The 15,867-nt window shown below is 40.7% G+C and overlaps 1 protein-coding gene across 1 annotated transcript in view; it reads left to right on the top strand.

Annotated features, from left to right (window-relative positions):
* Positions 1-15,867, top strand: part of ryr2a (ryanodine receptor 2a (cardiac)) — a gene marked incomplete at both ends in the record, with an annotated part of 151,784 nt that overhangs the window by 53,276 nt on the left and 82,641 nt on the right. Inside the window, 17 exons of the mRNA XM_079237783.1 lie at positions 194-268; positions 3,049-3,205; positions 3,723-3,887; positions 4,465-4,586; positions 6,184-6,367; positions 6,982-7,117; positions 7,496-7,591; positions 7,788-7,906; positions 9,055-9,188; positions 9,359-9,600; positions 9,931-10,123; positions 10,603-10,807; positions 11,886-11,990; positions 12,120-12,223; positions 12,447-12,530; positions 12,786-12,945; positions 15,599-15,746. Coding sequence (XP_079093909.1) covers positions 194-268; positions 3,049-3,205; positions 3,723-3,887; positions 4,465-4,586; positions 6,184-6,367; positions 6,982-7,117; positions 7,496-7,591; positions 7,788-7,906; positions 9,055-9,188; positions 9,359-9,600; positions 9,931-10,123; positions 10,603-10,807; positions 11,886-11,990; positions 12,120-12,223; positions 12,447-12,530; positions 12,786-12,945; positions 15,599-15,746 — 2,429 coding nt within the window. The remainder of the gene's footprint in view (positions 1-193; positions 269-3,048; positions 3,206-3,722; positions 3,888-4,464; positions 4,587-6,183; positions 6,368-6,981; positions 7,118-7,495; positions 7,592-7,787; positions 7,907-9,054; positions 9,189-9,358; positions 9,601-9,930; positions 10,124-10,602; positions 10,808-11,885; positions 11,991-12,119; positions 12,224-12,446; positions 12,531-12,785; positions 12,946-15,598; positions 15,747-15,867) is intronic.

The following is a 15,867-nucleotide window of genomic DNA, read 5'->3' as shown; positions in this document are numbered from 1 at the left end:
GACAGCCATGTTGTTAAACAATGCCGATGAGAGCAACTGTGTTCTCTTCCCAAACGTCTGCTGAGTCATCCAGGTAGTAACTTATCTAAGTCATATGCAACTGGAGTTGCAGTGGGAGAAGTGACTTGCACATTGTTATGCGTGGAGTGGATATGTAAGTCTGATGGTGTGTGACTTTCATTTTTACCCCCAGGACAGTGCATTATGAGGGGGGAGCAGTGTCCAGTCATGCCAGGTCCCTGTGGAGGCTGGAGACACTGCGAGTTGTGTGAGTACATCATTCATACAAGAAACGTGGATTCATAAATACACGCCAGCAGTTTATTTAATTTTTTTAATTAATATTATTTTGTAATTATTTTTGTAATTATTTTTTTCACTAAAGATGGCCTCGTCAAATCTTTAAACATGCGCCACATAAAAGCACAGATAACGGATTTAACAAAAAAAGCAGAGCAAAAAGTTAAAAACAACATAACACAAATCATTTCATATGAAAGAGACGACACACTTAAAACAAACCAGCAAATCACAATCAAAGAATTGTCATTCGGCATCAGGACAAGTACATTCAGGGCTCAAATGATTCTCAAACCTTTTTTTTTTTGCATGATCATGAAATAATCTCGTCTCTTTTAGCTCACACCAGCATGAGGATCCAAAAACTTTAAAAGCGCTTTCACTTAACACAGTGTGTTTGTTGTATTAAGAAAACAAACGTTTTCATACAAACTGCAATGATGTGTGCGGCAACCAAAAGTACGACGCGACGCAGCTTGATATACTGAATGTAACATTTTCAGAGAGGATAAATTGGCACGCATATATGAAATATTACAACAATTGCTGATGAAAAAAAATATTTCTTGTTAAGGTGCTTACAGCCATGGCTGAGGATTTCTCACAGTGTATGGAGAGTCTAGCATGTTGAAAATATTACAACTGTGTGTGTGTGTGTGTGTTTCAACAGCCTTTAAATGGCTTCAATAGTTGCTAAGTAACAGCAGAATCAGGACCAGACAGACTTGGTTACCAGGCAGCAGCTCCTTGGTTGCCCAAGTTTGCCATATTTGAACCATTTAAGTTACATTTGGAGTGATAATGCTCTCTTAAAATTATAATCCATATTTCAGAAACGAATACGTAGTATATGAACATTTCGTGTTTGGTCATGTCGTGTATAGATCTTACTAAAAGCAACAGGCTCAGCTTGTTTTCAGTGTATTTTAAGCACACTATTTACATATACAACTCTCGTGCAGGTGTTGAAACTCCGGACTAAACACCGAGTTAAACCGCAATTAATGAAGACAGAGTCTTAGTAAGTTTCACCCATTTACTGTAACTCTTTTCCCTCAATCATGCTGGTGAAAACTGCAAACAAAGACAATACAAACATTCAGTGTACATACGTAAACATAACATTTCACAGTAGAACATATAAATATACATTGCATCTTTATACATTTACAGCACTCACGACATTGCCTCTATGATGCTTCCCCGTGGATGCGAGTTGATTCTGGAGCATTCGGTCCACTATCAAATGTTACTCAACCCGAAGTACTGAAACCGGACACCATTTAACCGGAAGTACCGGAACCGGAAGTGGCTTACCCGGCAGTCCCGTCCCGGAAGTGAATAAACCGGAAGTTATCTCATCACATGACACGAACAGGAAAATCATGTTACCAATAACTATGTCTTGAAATAAATTAATTAAACAAAAATTAAATAGAAAATGCCGTAAAGGCAACACAACAACACCTCTGCAAACCTTGACTGACATTTATTAAAAATGGCACAAGCAGCCCTGCAGCTATCCACATGAGAAAGTTAAATGGTAGCTGCAGCATAGTCAGCTCACCAAAATATGATTAATATGAATCAAATATATAGAAAGTTTAGCATAGGCTAACCAGGTCCTGCAGAATTGGTCACCTAAACAAGCAAAGCAGCTGGCGTGGTTTTGTCAAAAGCTCAGAAATACACCCACCAATTTAAGGTGAGCTTCTGTAACTATTTCTTGGTGAACATCAGTTGGGCGGAACTGAACTTCTTAGAGTCATCAAACTCACCAAATGTATCCGGCAACCCGATGATTGTATATTGAATAAAGAAGCAGGATTCAAGGCGGTAACTAGTGAGCTTCAGAAGAGTTGGTAAGTGTATTTTAAAACGTTATTTTATTTATAATTTTATTGAAGAAAAGTCAGGTTCCAAATTGAAGAAAAAAAACTGTTAGTTTGCCGAAGTTGAGCCCTCAAATAAATGGTGGAGCTCTCTGCCACCAGGAAATTACATCTGGTGTGGCTGTTGTGGTTGTCCAGGTGGTAACAGTCGTGGCATAAACAGGTTGTGATAACGAAAAAAAAGGGAAAAAGAGGGAAATTGTAATTTAAGCGGGAGAAATACAGAAGGATTGTGACCCTGATAGGAAACCGGCTGAGTTCAACAGGGAGGGAAGATCAGGCGCATGTTTGCTGGAGTTCATGAAGGCACATTAGCCTGCAGGCTTCTAAGTTCGCTTCTGCAACATTTTATTTTCCACATCTGTTTATATTTCAACCCAATTCGTATACATCATTTGCCTGGAGCATAGAGTAAATGAGCTGTGTATTGTGTATTTATGTTGCCATTAATTACCCATCAGGAACAATTGCTTACCAGCCAGTGCTCCTATTCTGTGACATTATCCCACCGCTGGTTGACGTGTAGATTGTGCTCTGGCCGTGCATATTGCTCAACACATTTTCAGCTGATCAGATCACGGGCCCTGTTTATAATCCAGGAGCTGATGGCCAGGGAACTGCAGAGTTGATGGGTTTGTGAGTAACAACTTTCACATTATACATATCCATTTGATCCGTATAAGTGTAGCTTTACAGGAAATTAATTCAGTGCATATGGTCCACATGTCATTTAAAAAACGACCCACTTCTAATCCCGCCCCGCCAGTTGTTGTTTTTTGTTTACAGTTCTGTCTTTTATTATTGAGGATTCTTCAGGTCTGTTCATGTAATGTCTCTTGACTGTGTTTGTGTCCAGGTGGAGCGGGAGTCATATCCGCTGGGGTCAGCCGTTCAGACTGAGACACGTGACCACAGGGAAGTATCTGAGTCTGATAGAAGACAAGTCTCTGCTGCTGATGGACAAAGAGAAAGCCGATGTCAAGTCGACAGCTTTCTGCTTCCGGTCCTCGAAGGTACAGCATTAACGGCATCTGCAGCACTGTCTATGTGAAGGAAGTACTTCACAAGCTCAAGTAAAACCAAACATCATTTTGTATAAAAGCTTGTAAGGCATCTTTCTGTAACCATAATGAAGGTAGATTGTGACATGGCATGCTATACGATTCACAGCTCTGAGTTCACTCACTTTCAGTAAGGATTAGAATAAGAACAGCTTCAATAATAACTTTATTTATAAAACACTTGCATTAACAAAGTTACAAAGTGCCACACAGAGTGAAACAACAACATATGCAACAATGATGAGACAGCATCAGACAAAACAGGTTAAAACAAAGTTAAAATAGCCAAAGACAAAAATCTAAAGTGATGTAAAATATGCTGAAGAACCACAGTTCTGGTCTAAAATAACTGGGGTCTTAAATCATGAATTGTTCCCTTAAAGCGACCCTGGTTTCTTGTCTTGTAACATTTAATCTGTATTGATCACAGTATTCAGGTTTTTTCCCCCTTCCTCTCTCTTTCCTTCAGGAAAAGTTGGACCCTGGTGTGAAGAAGGAGGTGGATGGGATGGGTGTTCCCGACATTAAGTATGGCGACTCTGTGTGTTATATCCAACATGTTGACACCTACCTGTGGCTCACATACCAGACCGTTGACGCCAAGTGTGCACGCATGGGTGGAGTACAGAGAAAGGTACCTCGCTGCACGCAACCATACGGCCCCTTTTCAGCTGTCTCTCTTTTCTTGTAACTACCATGTTGGGGTTGCTGTGTATACCAAGGGGTTGACAGGACGCGGCAGTTAGAGTGGCAACAGATTAAGAAGTCAACACTAAACCCTTTATTAACATTGGGGTAAACTTTAGAAACACGCATGCCACAAAGAAGCCATAATTATTTTAATGTTAACCTAATGTTAAGACTGACCTGAGCCAACAGTGAGCCAACGTACATCACTCAAATGTAGAAATGTAGTTGTGCCTAAGGAGAAACAAAGCATGACTGCATTTTAGACAGACTGATTAAATTAGTTCTGTTGTTCAAAATAAAGCCAAAAATAATAGTTAAAGCAGAAATCAATCAGAAAGCGGCTATTATAACTGTAAAGTTTAGATATTTTAGTAAATTTAGGCAAGGGTAACTTCCTTCTAAATAACAGCAACCACAGGGGCCCTTGGATACTTTTGGCCCGAAGACAGGTTTAACTCAATAGACAAGCTGTAATTGGCTTAGTTCAGTGTGATATTAACGATGTGGTATTCTCCTTTCAGGCCATCATGCACCACGAGGGCCACATGGACGACGGGCTGACGCTATCCCGGTCCCAACATGAGGAGAGCCGCTCTGCCAGAGTCATCCGCAGTACTGTGTTTTTGTTCAACCTCTTCATCAGGTGGATTACTACACACACACACACACACACACACACACACACACACACACACACACACACACACACACACACACACACACACACACACACAGACAAACACACACCTAGATATCCAATACACGTAGCACAGAATGCAAGAGATACCGTTGCAAAGGATGGTAATCAGACACTTTCAGAGGAAGAGGCTGTGCTGTGTATCGGCTTGGAATAAACACCAACGGCAGTTTAACAATCTAAAAATGTTACTGTTTGTGATTGTCGGGAGTTTCATCGCAAGTAATAGTGATGCTCTTCTGAAGTGGCCTTTGGTTCTCCACATCTCTCCTTCTGAATCCAAGCAGCTGTGAGACATTCAACAGGAACACAATGATTATTGTTTCTTAAATCATACGGCCAGCTTCACCACTAGTCCTGTGTGCACATGAACGATATAGCAAAGCAAATATCCCTTGTAATTTCAGGGCAGAATTGTGAAAATATGGCAGGATCCTGCCGAGTAGCTTAACAAAAGGGACGGAGTCTTCACTGTTTGCCATGTTTATGTAAAGCAACACGGAGCTGTGTTCCTGTTTGAAGACTCAGCAGCCGCTCTCGGCTGTGTGCAGCACACATACTGCTGCTGTCAAGATGGTGCAGAATTAGGAACAAGCATGCTGCAGTTGCACTGATCATCTGTACTGATTCACAATTGACACTAATGCAATGAACCACAAATAGATGAACACAAAAGGCATAAAAATGGAAATACGTTCTGCAATTAAGTTCTGCAATTACTCGATTCAGCCCCCGAGCTGGGCAAGGTTGTTATTGCATCATGTGTATTAATAGCCCAGCCATTGTCTTATACTGTTACTTAAAAGACACCATTGCAGTTGTGGAAAACACATTTGTCCAAAAAAGAACATAACTTTGTACATGTCTTGCATCGTATTGCAAAAAAAACTATTGTCATGCAAAAGGTTCCCATCTTAAAAGACAACTCGAGTTTAAAAAAAAAAGAAATCCATTCTGAAGAACCTTCCACAAATTAAGGACATCTTAAGTAGAAAGTAGAGCCTTTAAATAATCATATATTGAGCAATACGTCAATACATGGACCTTAATCCAATAAAAGACTCAAGAGGTGCACTCAGTAGAGTGCCGATCTCTGCCAGGTGTCTACAACGACCACTGCTGTATTGTGTAATTGAATGAACACAAGCAGGGCTGCAAAATGTCGTCAAACAGACTTCATTTAAACTCAAGGCGATGAGCCGTTATACAAGCAATGGACTCAAATCCTCGTATTATTCACTTCATACAACATGCCAGAGCACAAAGGTAAACTCGCCAAGCTGCCAGGTACAGCAATATGTGCACCGGTAATTCCATTAGCTATTGACGGTTAGCCAGGCACACCATCCAAAACAATAACAGACACACAAAATATGACAAAAATGGCTCCGTGCAAAAACTAAAAGCGTCGGCATTCTGAACAGAAACACGCTGCAGAAATAACAGCTCGACATAATGTTGACCAGCAATAGTGACCAGCAATAGTGAGTGTGTGTCACATGATAAAGACAATGACTGACGTCCTCTACTCAATATGCACCAGGGGGCTGGACACACTAAGGAAAAAGGGGAAGAGCTCCACTCTTGATCTACCAATAGATTCGGTCAGTCTGAGTCTGCAGGATCTGATTGGCTACTTCCATCCACCTGGAGATCTCCTGGAACATGAAGACAAGCAGAACCGACTGAGAGCTCTGAAGAACCGGCAGAACCTCTTTCAGGAAGATGTGTGTGTGTGTGTGTATATATGTGTGTGTGTGTATATATGTGTGTGTGTGTGTATATATGTGTGTGTGTGTGTGTGTGTGTGTCTTCCTATTCAGAATCAATTCTATAATATTGTCAAGGACTTTTATAAGTTCAAACATTACATATATAACTAACGAAGCCACTCAAAATAAAATGTATTTATTGTTTAGTTATTATGTTTCATTGTTGTGGTATTAACCTGCAAGCATAATTCAAATAATTGGCTGTTTTTCTTTCTCAGTAATTTTAAGGTTCAAAATATATCACACAGAAACGAGATGAAAATGTCACGTTATTTATTTATTTATTTTAAGTTCTGTTGAATCTCACCCTTGGTTCACAACTCCGTATTGTCATTTAATTCATTGGTCCCTCACCGATTTCTTTTTTTTTTTGTAGGATTTTTTTGTGCTCCTAATTAAGACATTTGAAAAAATTAGTGGCAACATTACAATGTTTCAAGCATGCAGTTGACATAAACATGTTGGATCAATGTTAAAGCCAACCGCTCCCTCTCTTGTCCACTCCATGCGATCGTATATGCGTCTGAATCCAGCTGAATGAACCAGTGTTACCAACTGTGTGTCCGTAGGGAATGATCAGCCTGGTACTGGAGTGTATTGATCGTCTTCACGTCTACAGCAGTGCGGCTCATTTTGCTGAGGCAGTAGGAAGGGAGGCAGGAGAGGCCTGGAGCTCCATCCTCAACTCCCTCTACCAACTACTTGGTACACACACACACGCACACACACACACACACGCACACACACACACACACACACACACACACACACACACACACACACACACACACACACACACACACACACACACTACAAATGATATGGTTTCAACCAATTGTATTATCTTAAATAAGATTTTACAGAAAGCAATCAAATTAAAGCCAAGCAACATTCCTATTATTCAAAGAAATGAAAATGTACTGAGGAGATTAGGTGAAAATAAAACATACGTTGCGATCGAACGACAGAGATCAACACAGTTGTAGAAGTAGTAAGCAAAGTGTGTGTACATTATTCTGGGTTACCATTCATCACGTAAAAGCAGCACTTAAGTTATGTCGCTCCTCTTCTGTCTCCTCCCAGCTGCTCTGATCAGAGGAAACAGGAAGAACTGTGCTCAGTTCTCCGGTTCCTTGGACTGGCTGATCAGCAGACTGGAGAGACTGGAGGCCTCTTCTGGTAAGTCAGCTTGTTTTTTTTGAATAGCTGATTGGATTCTTATCTACTCATTCTTCTTCAATTGCTTTTAAAAGTTTAGAAACTGTGGAAGCCCTGAGATGTATCTCTTACAAAGGCGTTATTATGTCATCCGTACGAGATGAACGCTTTCTCTACATATGCACTCACTCTTACTATCCGTGTTTTGTATTGCCAGGTATACTGGAGGTGCTTCACTGTGTGCTGGTGGAGAGTCCTGAGGCGCTGAACATAATCAAAGAGGGACACATCAAATCTATTATATCTCTGCTGGACAAGCATGGACGCAACTACAAGGTACTTATACATAGGGCTCTACAGAAAGTTATCAGATTCAATTGAATTGATATTCATTCAGAAAAGCTGTGTCTACATATACTGTAGATATATGTGCAACATGTCTTCATATCAAATGAAAAAATGTTACACATGCGAACAAGCTTCCTTTATAAACCTTAAGGTATCCTGCTATAAGACTTTATACTAAATCACCTCTGGGCAGATCCTCCCTCAATTGAATCATCACTGTATATACTTGCATCTTCTTTATTATTTAATTGTCTGAAATTAATATTTCTGCTCTGCTTTTTTATTGTATTGTGTATATATTGATCATTTCCCATACCTAATATTTGTATGTTTACTATGTATTATGCTTGCTGCTGCCACAAACAAATTTCCCCCTGGGGATGAATATAGATATATAGAATCTGAATATATGAATATAGATATCTATCTATCTATCTTTCTACCCGAGGCAAAAATATCCGCTCCATCACTTGAGCAATTTATCGATTTTGGGCTACATTGCTTCCATAACATGCTGTCTTGCAGATTAGAGGAAACGCATGATCCAAAATACACATTTAGGTCTTTATTTTACTACTTTGTCTTCTTGTGTCTGTATATTTCTCCTAAATGCACCGAAAGTTAGCATTAGATAAAGCCTCATTTGCATATTTGAACAATAAAAACAATTGTCTGAATGCAACGGGGGGTTTTATGGCGATACATATTCGTTAATGTTTTTCCCTACTCACCTGTAGTGTGTCCCTTTAAACTAATTTTGAAAAACTAATGCGAGTATATTCCACATGGGTAAGTGTGTGTGAGAAAAGGCCTCCAGGAATCTGTGGGCAGAACCCGAGGCAGCTGAGGGCAAAGTGCTGGATGAAACAAGACAGCTGGAAGCAGTGATTTCTCAGCCCATCTTTGTTTTAAATCCCTCGAGTGCCGTACATTGTGATACTCACCGAGCGGGGTGAGATAACAACAAGAGATTTCTCAAGGCAAAGGAGCATAGCTGCAGCCTGTCCAATAAAATCTATGGGGAATCCTGCAGTCCAGTATGTGTGTGTGTTCATACTGTAACAAAGATATATTTACAACACTGACATGCTACTGTGTGTGTGTGTGTGTGTGTGTGTGTGTGCGCTACTGTCCAGGTGCTAGATGTGTTGTGTTCACTGTGCGTGTGTCACGGCGTGGCAGTCCGCTCAAACCAGCACCTGATCTGTGACAACCTGCTGCCAGGAAGAGAACTGTTACTGCAGACCCGCCTGATCAACCACGTAAGCAGGTATACACACACACACACACACACACACACACACACACACACACACACACACTTTAAATACAATAATATTTTTAAAAAAAAGCAAATACTTGTTGTCACTCTAACCCAGTGGAGAGTCGTTTTTCAGACGGCTCATTGACCGTGCCTCCTCTGCTCCGTCTTCCCATCAGCATGCGTCCCAACATCTTCCTGGGAGTCGGTGAAGGCTCTGCTCAGTACAGGAAGTGGTACTACGAGCTGATCGTGGATCAGGCGCTGCCGTTCGTCACAGCAGAGGCTTCTCACCTCAGGGTGGGCTGGGCCAACACTAATGGCTACGCGCCCTATCCCAGCGGGGGTGAAGGGTGGGGTGGAAACGGGGTGGGTGATGACCTCTACTCCTACGGCTTTGATGGACTCCACCTATGGTCAGGTGAGGTGGGTGTGTGGGTGGTCTTGTACTTGCTACATAGTGAGGACCGAAACAAAGTGTTTGTGCCTGTCCTCTCGTCTTGTGTGTGTGTGTGTTAATTGAGATGATAGTAATATAACTAGATATGGCTGAACAACAAGCTGAATGACATGTATGGTATGCATCTTCGTGCATAGCAATGATTTATGACAAGCTACTCAAAAAGCCTTCACTGCATATTATTTCATGTTAATACAAATTTAGCCACACAATCTAGACCTGAGATGAAATGAAATTCCAAAAGAATCAAAATTCACTGACTGACAGCTGAACTCTGTCCTCACCGTGCAGGCTGCATTGCGCGAACTGTTAGCTCACCCAATCAGCATCTTTTGAGAGAAGATGATGTGGTGAGCTGCTGCCTGGACCTCAGTGTGCCCAGTATCTCCTTCAGGATCAACGGCCAGCCGGTCCAGGGCATGTTTGAGAACTTCAACTCTGACGGCCTCTTCTTCCCTGTAGCCAGCTTCTCTGCGGGAGTCAAGTCAGTGAGAATGCAGTTGTTGCCTCTCCTCTCATGTCACAGGAAACTTGAGAATATTTTGTCTGACCATCAAACATATAAGCGGTAAACAGATAAAAGGTTCCAAATGGGTCTTTCAGATTTTCTGGCAGAACCGAGAGAATTAATACTAGAATTAGTAAGAGTGAAAAGGAATAGAGTTCTAATGGACTTTTGAAAAGAAAATGTATTTAATGGATTACTGCACTTAATTTATAGTAATTGTGTTTACCTTTAGAACCTTTTACCTATACAACTATTCTTGTCTGGTAAAATAAAGTCCAGAATGCTGAAATCTAAATGGCCATGCTGAAAAACTAAAGTCTAATACTATTTAATGAATTTACTGGGTTTGGTTGTTTCCTTTGACATCTGGGAAAGTACAAATACACAAATTTTTCCACCATACCCTTTCGACCATACTTTCTCCTTGACTCCTCCTGTCATCTGTCACATTGCAGGGTGCGTTTCCTCCTCGGGGGTCGCCACGGGGAGTTTAAGTTCCTCCCTCCTCCAGGTTACGCTCCTTGCTACGAGGCGGTGTTGCCCAGGGACAAGCTGAAGCTGGAGGCCAGTCAGGACCAGACTACAGCTAGAGACCTGCTGGGACCCACCATCACCTTGAGCCAGGCAGCCTTCACCCCCACACCTGTGGACACCAGCCAGGTACAGACCACTGACCAATGCTTCGAGGAGCATGTTATTGCAAATAAATATCATGAAATCAATAATCTTATGATTTAATACGGACACAATATAATAATAATATATATAATAATAATTTAACGTTGAAAAAGTGAAATAATTTAATACATTTCTAATTATTTCATGACTATGAGATATTATTTAATCCTGTCTCATTCAAAGTAATTTTTATTTAATTCCATCAGTTCTTATTATTTCGTGTAAATGTTTGGACGTGCAAATTTGTCATTATCACAAGATGTACAAAACAGACATTCTAATTGAATATGGTCCAGATTTTTGTTGTTGTTTTTGTTTGATGGAGTATTGTAGGTGTGTATATGCAAATGTTTTTTGTGATTTTAAATTCATAGATGAATAATTGTGACCAGAAAATGTAGGTATGTCCGAGGAGAAAGAGAAGGAGGAGCGAGAGAGAAATAAATAGATGAATAAATAAATGAATTAATGGTAATAATGATGTTGTCAAATATGTTTATTGAGTACTAATAGTACAATTTAAATAATGATGATGGTGATGATAAGGGAAGAAAATAAAAACATGATGATATTGATCTTAAAGTGAAAAGACATAAGTAACTGAATCAACATGCTATTCTGGTCCCAAAAAAGCCCTCAAATTAAAAGAAAATGAAAAAACAAATGACAATCATTTAATTAGAACAATAGATATTATAACATTACATTACATTTAGCTGACGCTTTTATCCAAAGTGACTTACAATAAGTGCATTCAATCATGAGTACAAACTCAGAACAACAAGAATCAAGAAAGAACAATTTCTTCAAGAAAGCCAAACTACAAAGTGCTATAAGTAAGTGCATTTACGTGCTACTAAAGGTTTTTTTTTATGTTTTATTCACGGTATTGTTGGAAATATATATTGTATTGGTTACAGAGGGATGTAACGTGAAAGAGTTGACAGACCTCCCTGGACATGCCAATGTCCGTCGACCAAAACAAACTGGGCGGAGGCAGTGTAAAGCAACAGAAGTTCGATGTCTGAAACAACTCAACATTTTCCATGTGTGTGTGCAGATTGTGCTGCCGCCTCACTTGGAGAGGATCAGGGAGAAGCTTGCAGAAAACATCCACGAGCTGTGGGTGATGAACAAGATAGAGCTGGGCTGGACCTACGGCGCAGTGAGTATCACTGACAAACACTGGATATGAAATAATGATTATAAGCCTCTTTCAGTCTTGTTTACATACATTTAATCTGATGGCAGTTAAATATGTTGATCTCATGTTTATGTGTTGTTTGTGTTTCAGGTGCGAGATGATAACAAGCGGCAACACCCCTGTCTGGTGGAGTTCTCCAAGCTTCCGGAACAAGAGCGGAGCTACAACTTACAGATGTCTCTGGAAACTCTGAAGTAATGCATCAAGTGCATAAAGCAACATAAAATGTGCCACTTAGATCAAATATTTATCTTTGGCATCATCAGGCACTCAACACGTTCATTTTGTCCACGAGCAAGCTCGAAGATTCTTTCTGTGGACGAGGCAGTTAACTATGGGCAATGACAACATGTTTCAGTCAATATCAAACACCTGGACACTGAATTGCGTGTTTGATTGTGTTTGTGTGTGTTACAGAACTCTCCTTGCACTTGGTTGCCACGTTGGCTTAGCAGATGAACACGCTGTAGAGAAAGTCAAGAGCATGAAACTGTCACCAACGTAAGTCAACCGTACAGTTTAGGAAAAGATAAGTAATGCCACAAGTCAACAAGGACTGGATGCAGAACTAAAGCATGATGCATGATGTAATGATACAGTGATGGGGCCAATGGGGCATTTCTTGCGATGATTAATAGGGAAGAACAAAGATGATGTTTAGATGGGGAAAGCACCAGAGGCTCTCAGACATCAGTACATGAAGGTTGTTGTAGCAGCTGGCGAGCTAGATTCAGTCATCCAACTCTATCTGTGCAGCTATGAGCTGTCCGGTGGTTATAAACCTGCCCCTCTGGACCTGAGTCACATCAAACTGACCTCCACCCAGGAAGCCATGGTGGACAAACTGGCTGAGAACGCACACAACGTCTGGGCAAGAGATCGCATCCGCCAGGGCTGGACCTATGGCATCCAACAGGTAGACACATATATATATATATATATATATATATATATATATATATATATATATATATATATATATATATATATATATATATATATATATATATATTTATAAATACTGGGCTCTGTGTGTGGGTTTGCTTATATGTTGAGACAGACAGCAATGACTTTATGTTTCCTGTGTCTCTCAAGTTCCCTTATTGATTCAATAGTTGGATGACCTGTCTGTTTGCAGGGCTCCAGACCAACTTCTCCTCTACTTGCTCACTCGGTCACCCCAGTACATGATTGGTTGAGCCCTTTTCTTTTTTTGTTGTTCATTAAACAATCAATCAAAGGCTACCTGGTTGATCCTGCCAGTAGTATATGCTTGTCTCAAAGATTAAGCCATGCAAGTCTAAGTACACACGGCCGGTACAGTGAAACTGCGAATGGCTCTTTAAATCAGTTATCGAGTTCTAGTTCAATCAATGGTACGATTTTAATTTGACTTGCGCAAACTGCTGCAGCCCCTACCTTGCTTCCACTCCACATTGCCATCGACTTCCAGTTGACTACCTACTGGTCACATTTACCCAATACAATCAAGATCAAGAAAGTATTTAAAAACTAATCTTCCATAAATTCACGAAATGTTTAGATTAAACTAGGATCCTACCTAGTATGCCTTTTCTACTTCCCGCTTGTCACTGTATAAGAGGCCATTTTAACATCCCCATTTCCTTAACTTGCGTCCTTTTCCTGTCATATTTCTCTCCTCGCAAGGAAACCATGCGAGGAGAGAAGACGCAAGGAAATATGTTTTAACAGACATGAGTTGTCCTTTCCTCTGAAAACGTGAAGCGCCGTCAGTTTATGATGACTGCAGCCGACTGACATCTGATCTCAGCTGATCAGCTGTCAGTCACTTCAACAGCTGACGGAGTTTGTGTCCGTAAACATGATCATCAGAACAGAATTGTTTTCTGCTCCGGACAGTTTTAGCAATGTAATAAAAATCCACTTAAACAATTGCTTAAAAATTATCGTATAATGTTTGCAGTTGATTTAATGGTGTTAAAGTACTACTACTAATAAAGACAGTTACCATCACTGTCAGAGTGGAGATGTTTTCTCTGTAATCTGTTACCTGTTAAACAAACCGCATTGAGTATTTATACACAGTGTGTGGTATTCATACTGTGTTCTGTGTCCTGTGTCCTGCTTATACGTGCAGGATCGATTTCTTTTCTTTTTCTAAAATGACCCACAATATGATTATGGTTTCTCTTCTACACTAGAATATTTTTTTTAGGCTCAATGTTTCAGGATAAACTTAAATTAAATAACTTATCAAACCGACAGTCAGGAACGATCAGCCCCACGTGACTGAATGAAAGGACTATACATGTTGTAAAAAGTGTTTTAACCAGATGGTAAATCAGAAAACAAATCTAACATATAACTTGAGTTTAATCTGTGATCGTCTCTGGTATGAAACTCCAGCGATCAGTCCGCTTAGCTGCAGCGTCCAATCACATAACAGATGAACAATGAGGGGGCGTGTCCAGCGTTAAAAGACTTCCTGGAAGCCTAAACTCGGGGCCCGAGATCATGACTCCTCCGAGATCCCTCCTCGCTCCTCAGAGCAGAATAAGAGCTTTGGGACAGCCGTCAAGATGGCTTGAACCACTTCCGGTTCAAGCGAGGAAACGACAATTTAGAGAGATAGGATGCACCCTATGCGTCATTCCTTGATTTGTTTGTATGTTAACTGAGCTGAAAAACACGTTTTTGTGTCTGCCTGTGGTGTGGCCGTCACATTCAATATTGATAATAATCCAATAAAATAATTGTGAGTCTAATACAAGCCAGCAGCTTGAGAGACGATGTCTGATGAAGGAAACACCTACAACTACTGTACTGGGCCACTCACTGCCATGCCATCTCAGTGGGGAGGAATCCTGAGTGTAGTCAAACTGAGACTAGTAGCATGAGAAGAAAGGCAGATCAGTTGTGTGATAACAAGCTGCATCGTTGACCAGGCAACCCATAATGTTCGTCGGTTGCTTGTTTTTCTTTTAGAGGCAATATCATCATTTGGTAATTTTCTAAATGGCTTGTGGATTACACTGATGACATAATGTCTTCCCCAATTCAGACGGACCACGCCGTGGTAGAAACCTGTCAATCACAGTAGTCCCGCCCTATAGCATACTCTGATTTATGGTCTATTTGAAATGGAGCATAATTTATGAAATGAATATCATGCTGTGTCAAAGACAACTTGAAACTAGAGATTGAGAGAGAAGCTCATGTTTACAGTGTTTACTGAGAAGTAAAGTTTTTTTCTACAGACTTCTATACAACAGAGGAGTCGCCCCCTGATGGCCAGTAAAGAGAATACAAGTTTAAGACACTTCTGCATTGTTTTAACTTTTCAGGCCTGGAGGTTGCCGCCTGACTAGAAACAATGGTTATTTCAATGCACCAAGAAAGCTATTGTCTTACAGTGGGTTTGCCGCTCTACTGGAGCTATAAGCAATTAACGTATCTTGCCTAAAGGCAGCTCAGGGATGTTAACGTGGGAGGGGCAAGCTCTTCGGTATTTCTTCCCCTACCCGGCACCACATTATTATGAAGCAGCTAGTAATTACTTTTTATTCTTCTGACCTCTGTCTCGCCAGGATGTGAAGAGTCGCCGAAACCCTCGCCTGGTCCCCTACATTCTGCTGGATGAGAGAACCAAGAAGTCCAACAAAGACAGTCTGAGAGAGGCCGTCAGGACTCTGCTGGGATATGGATACAACCTGGAAGCTCCTGACCAGGACCATGGTACAAAACCAACCCTTCATTGCATCACTTCATTCAATGACTTGTCACTTTTGCCTTGATTGAACAAAAGTACAAAATATGATGATACGATGGTATTGTTTTTATGGTACAGTACCCTTCT

This window comes from Taurulus bubalis (assembly GCF_910589615.1).
Source record: "Taurulus bubalis genome assembly, chromosome: 2".
In the NCBI taxonomy this organism is placed as follows: Eukaryota; Metazoa; Chordata; class Actinopteri; order Perciformes; family Cottidae; genus Taurulus; species Taurulus bubalis.
Note: the sequence above shows the minus strand (reverse complement) of the source record. Positions and strands in the feature narration are given on the sequence as shown.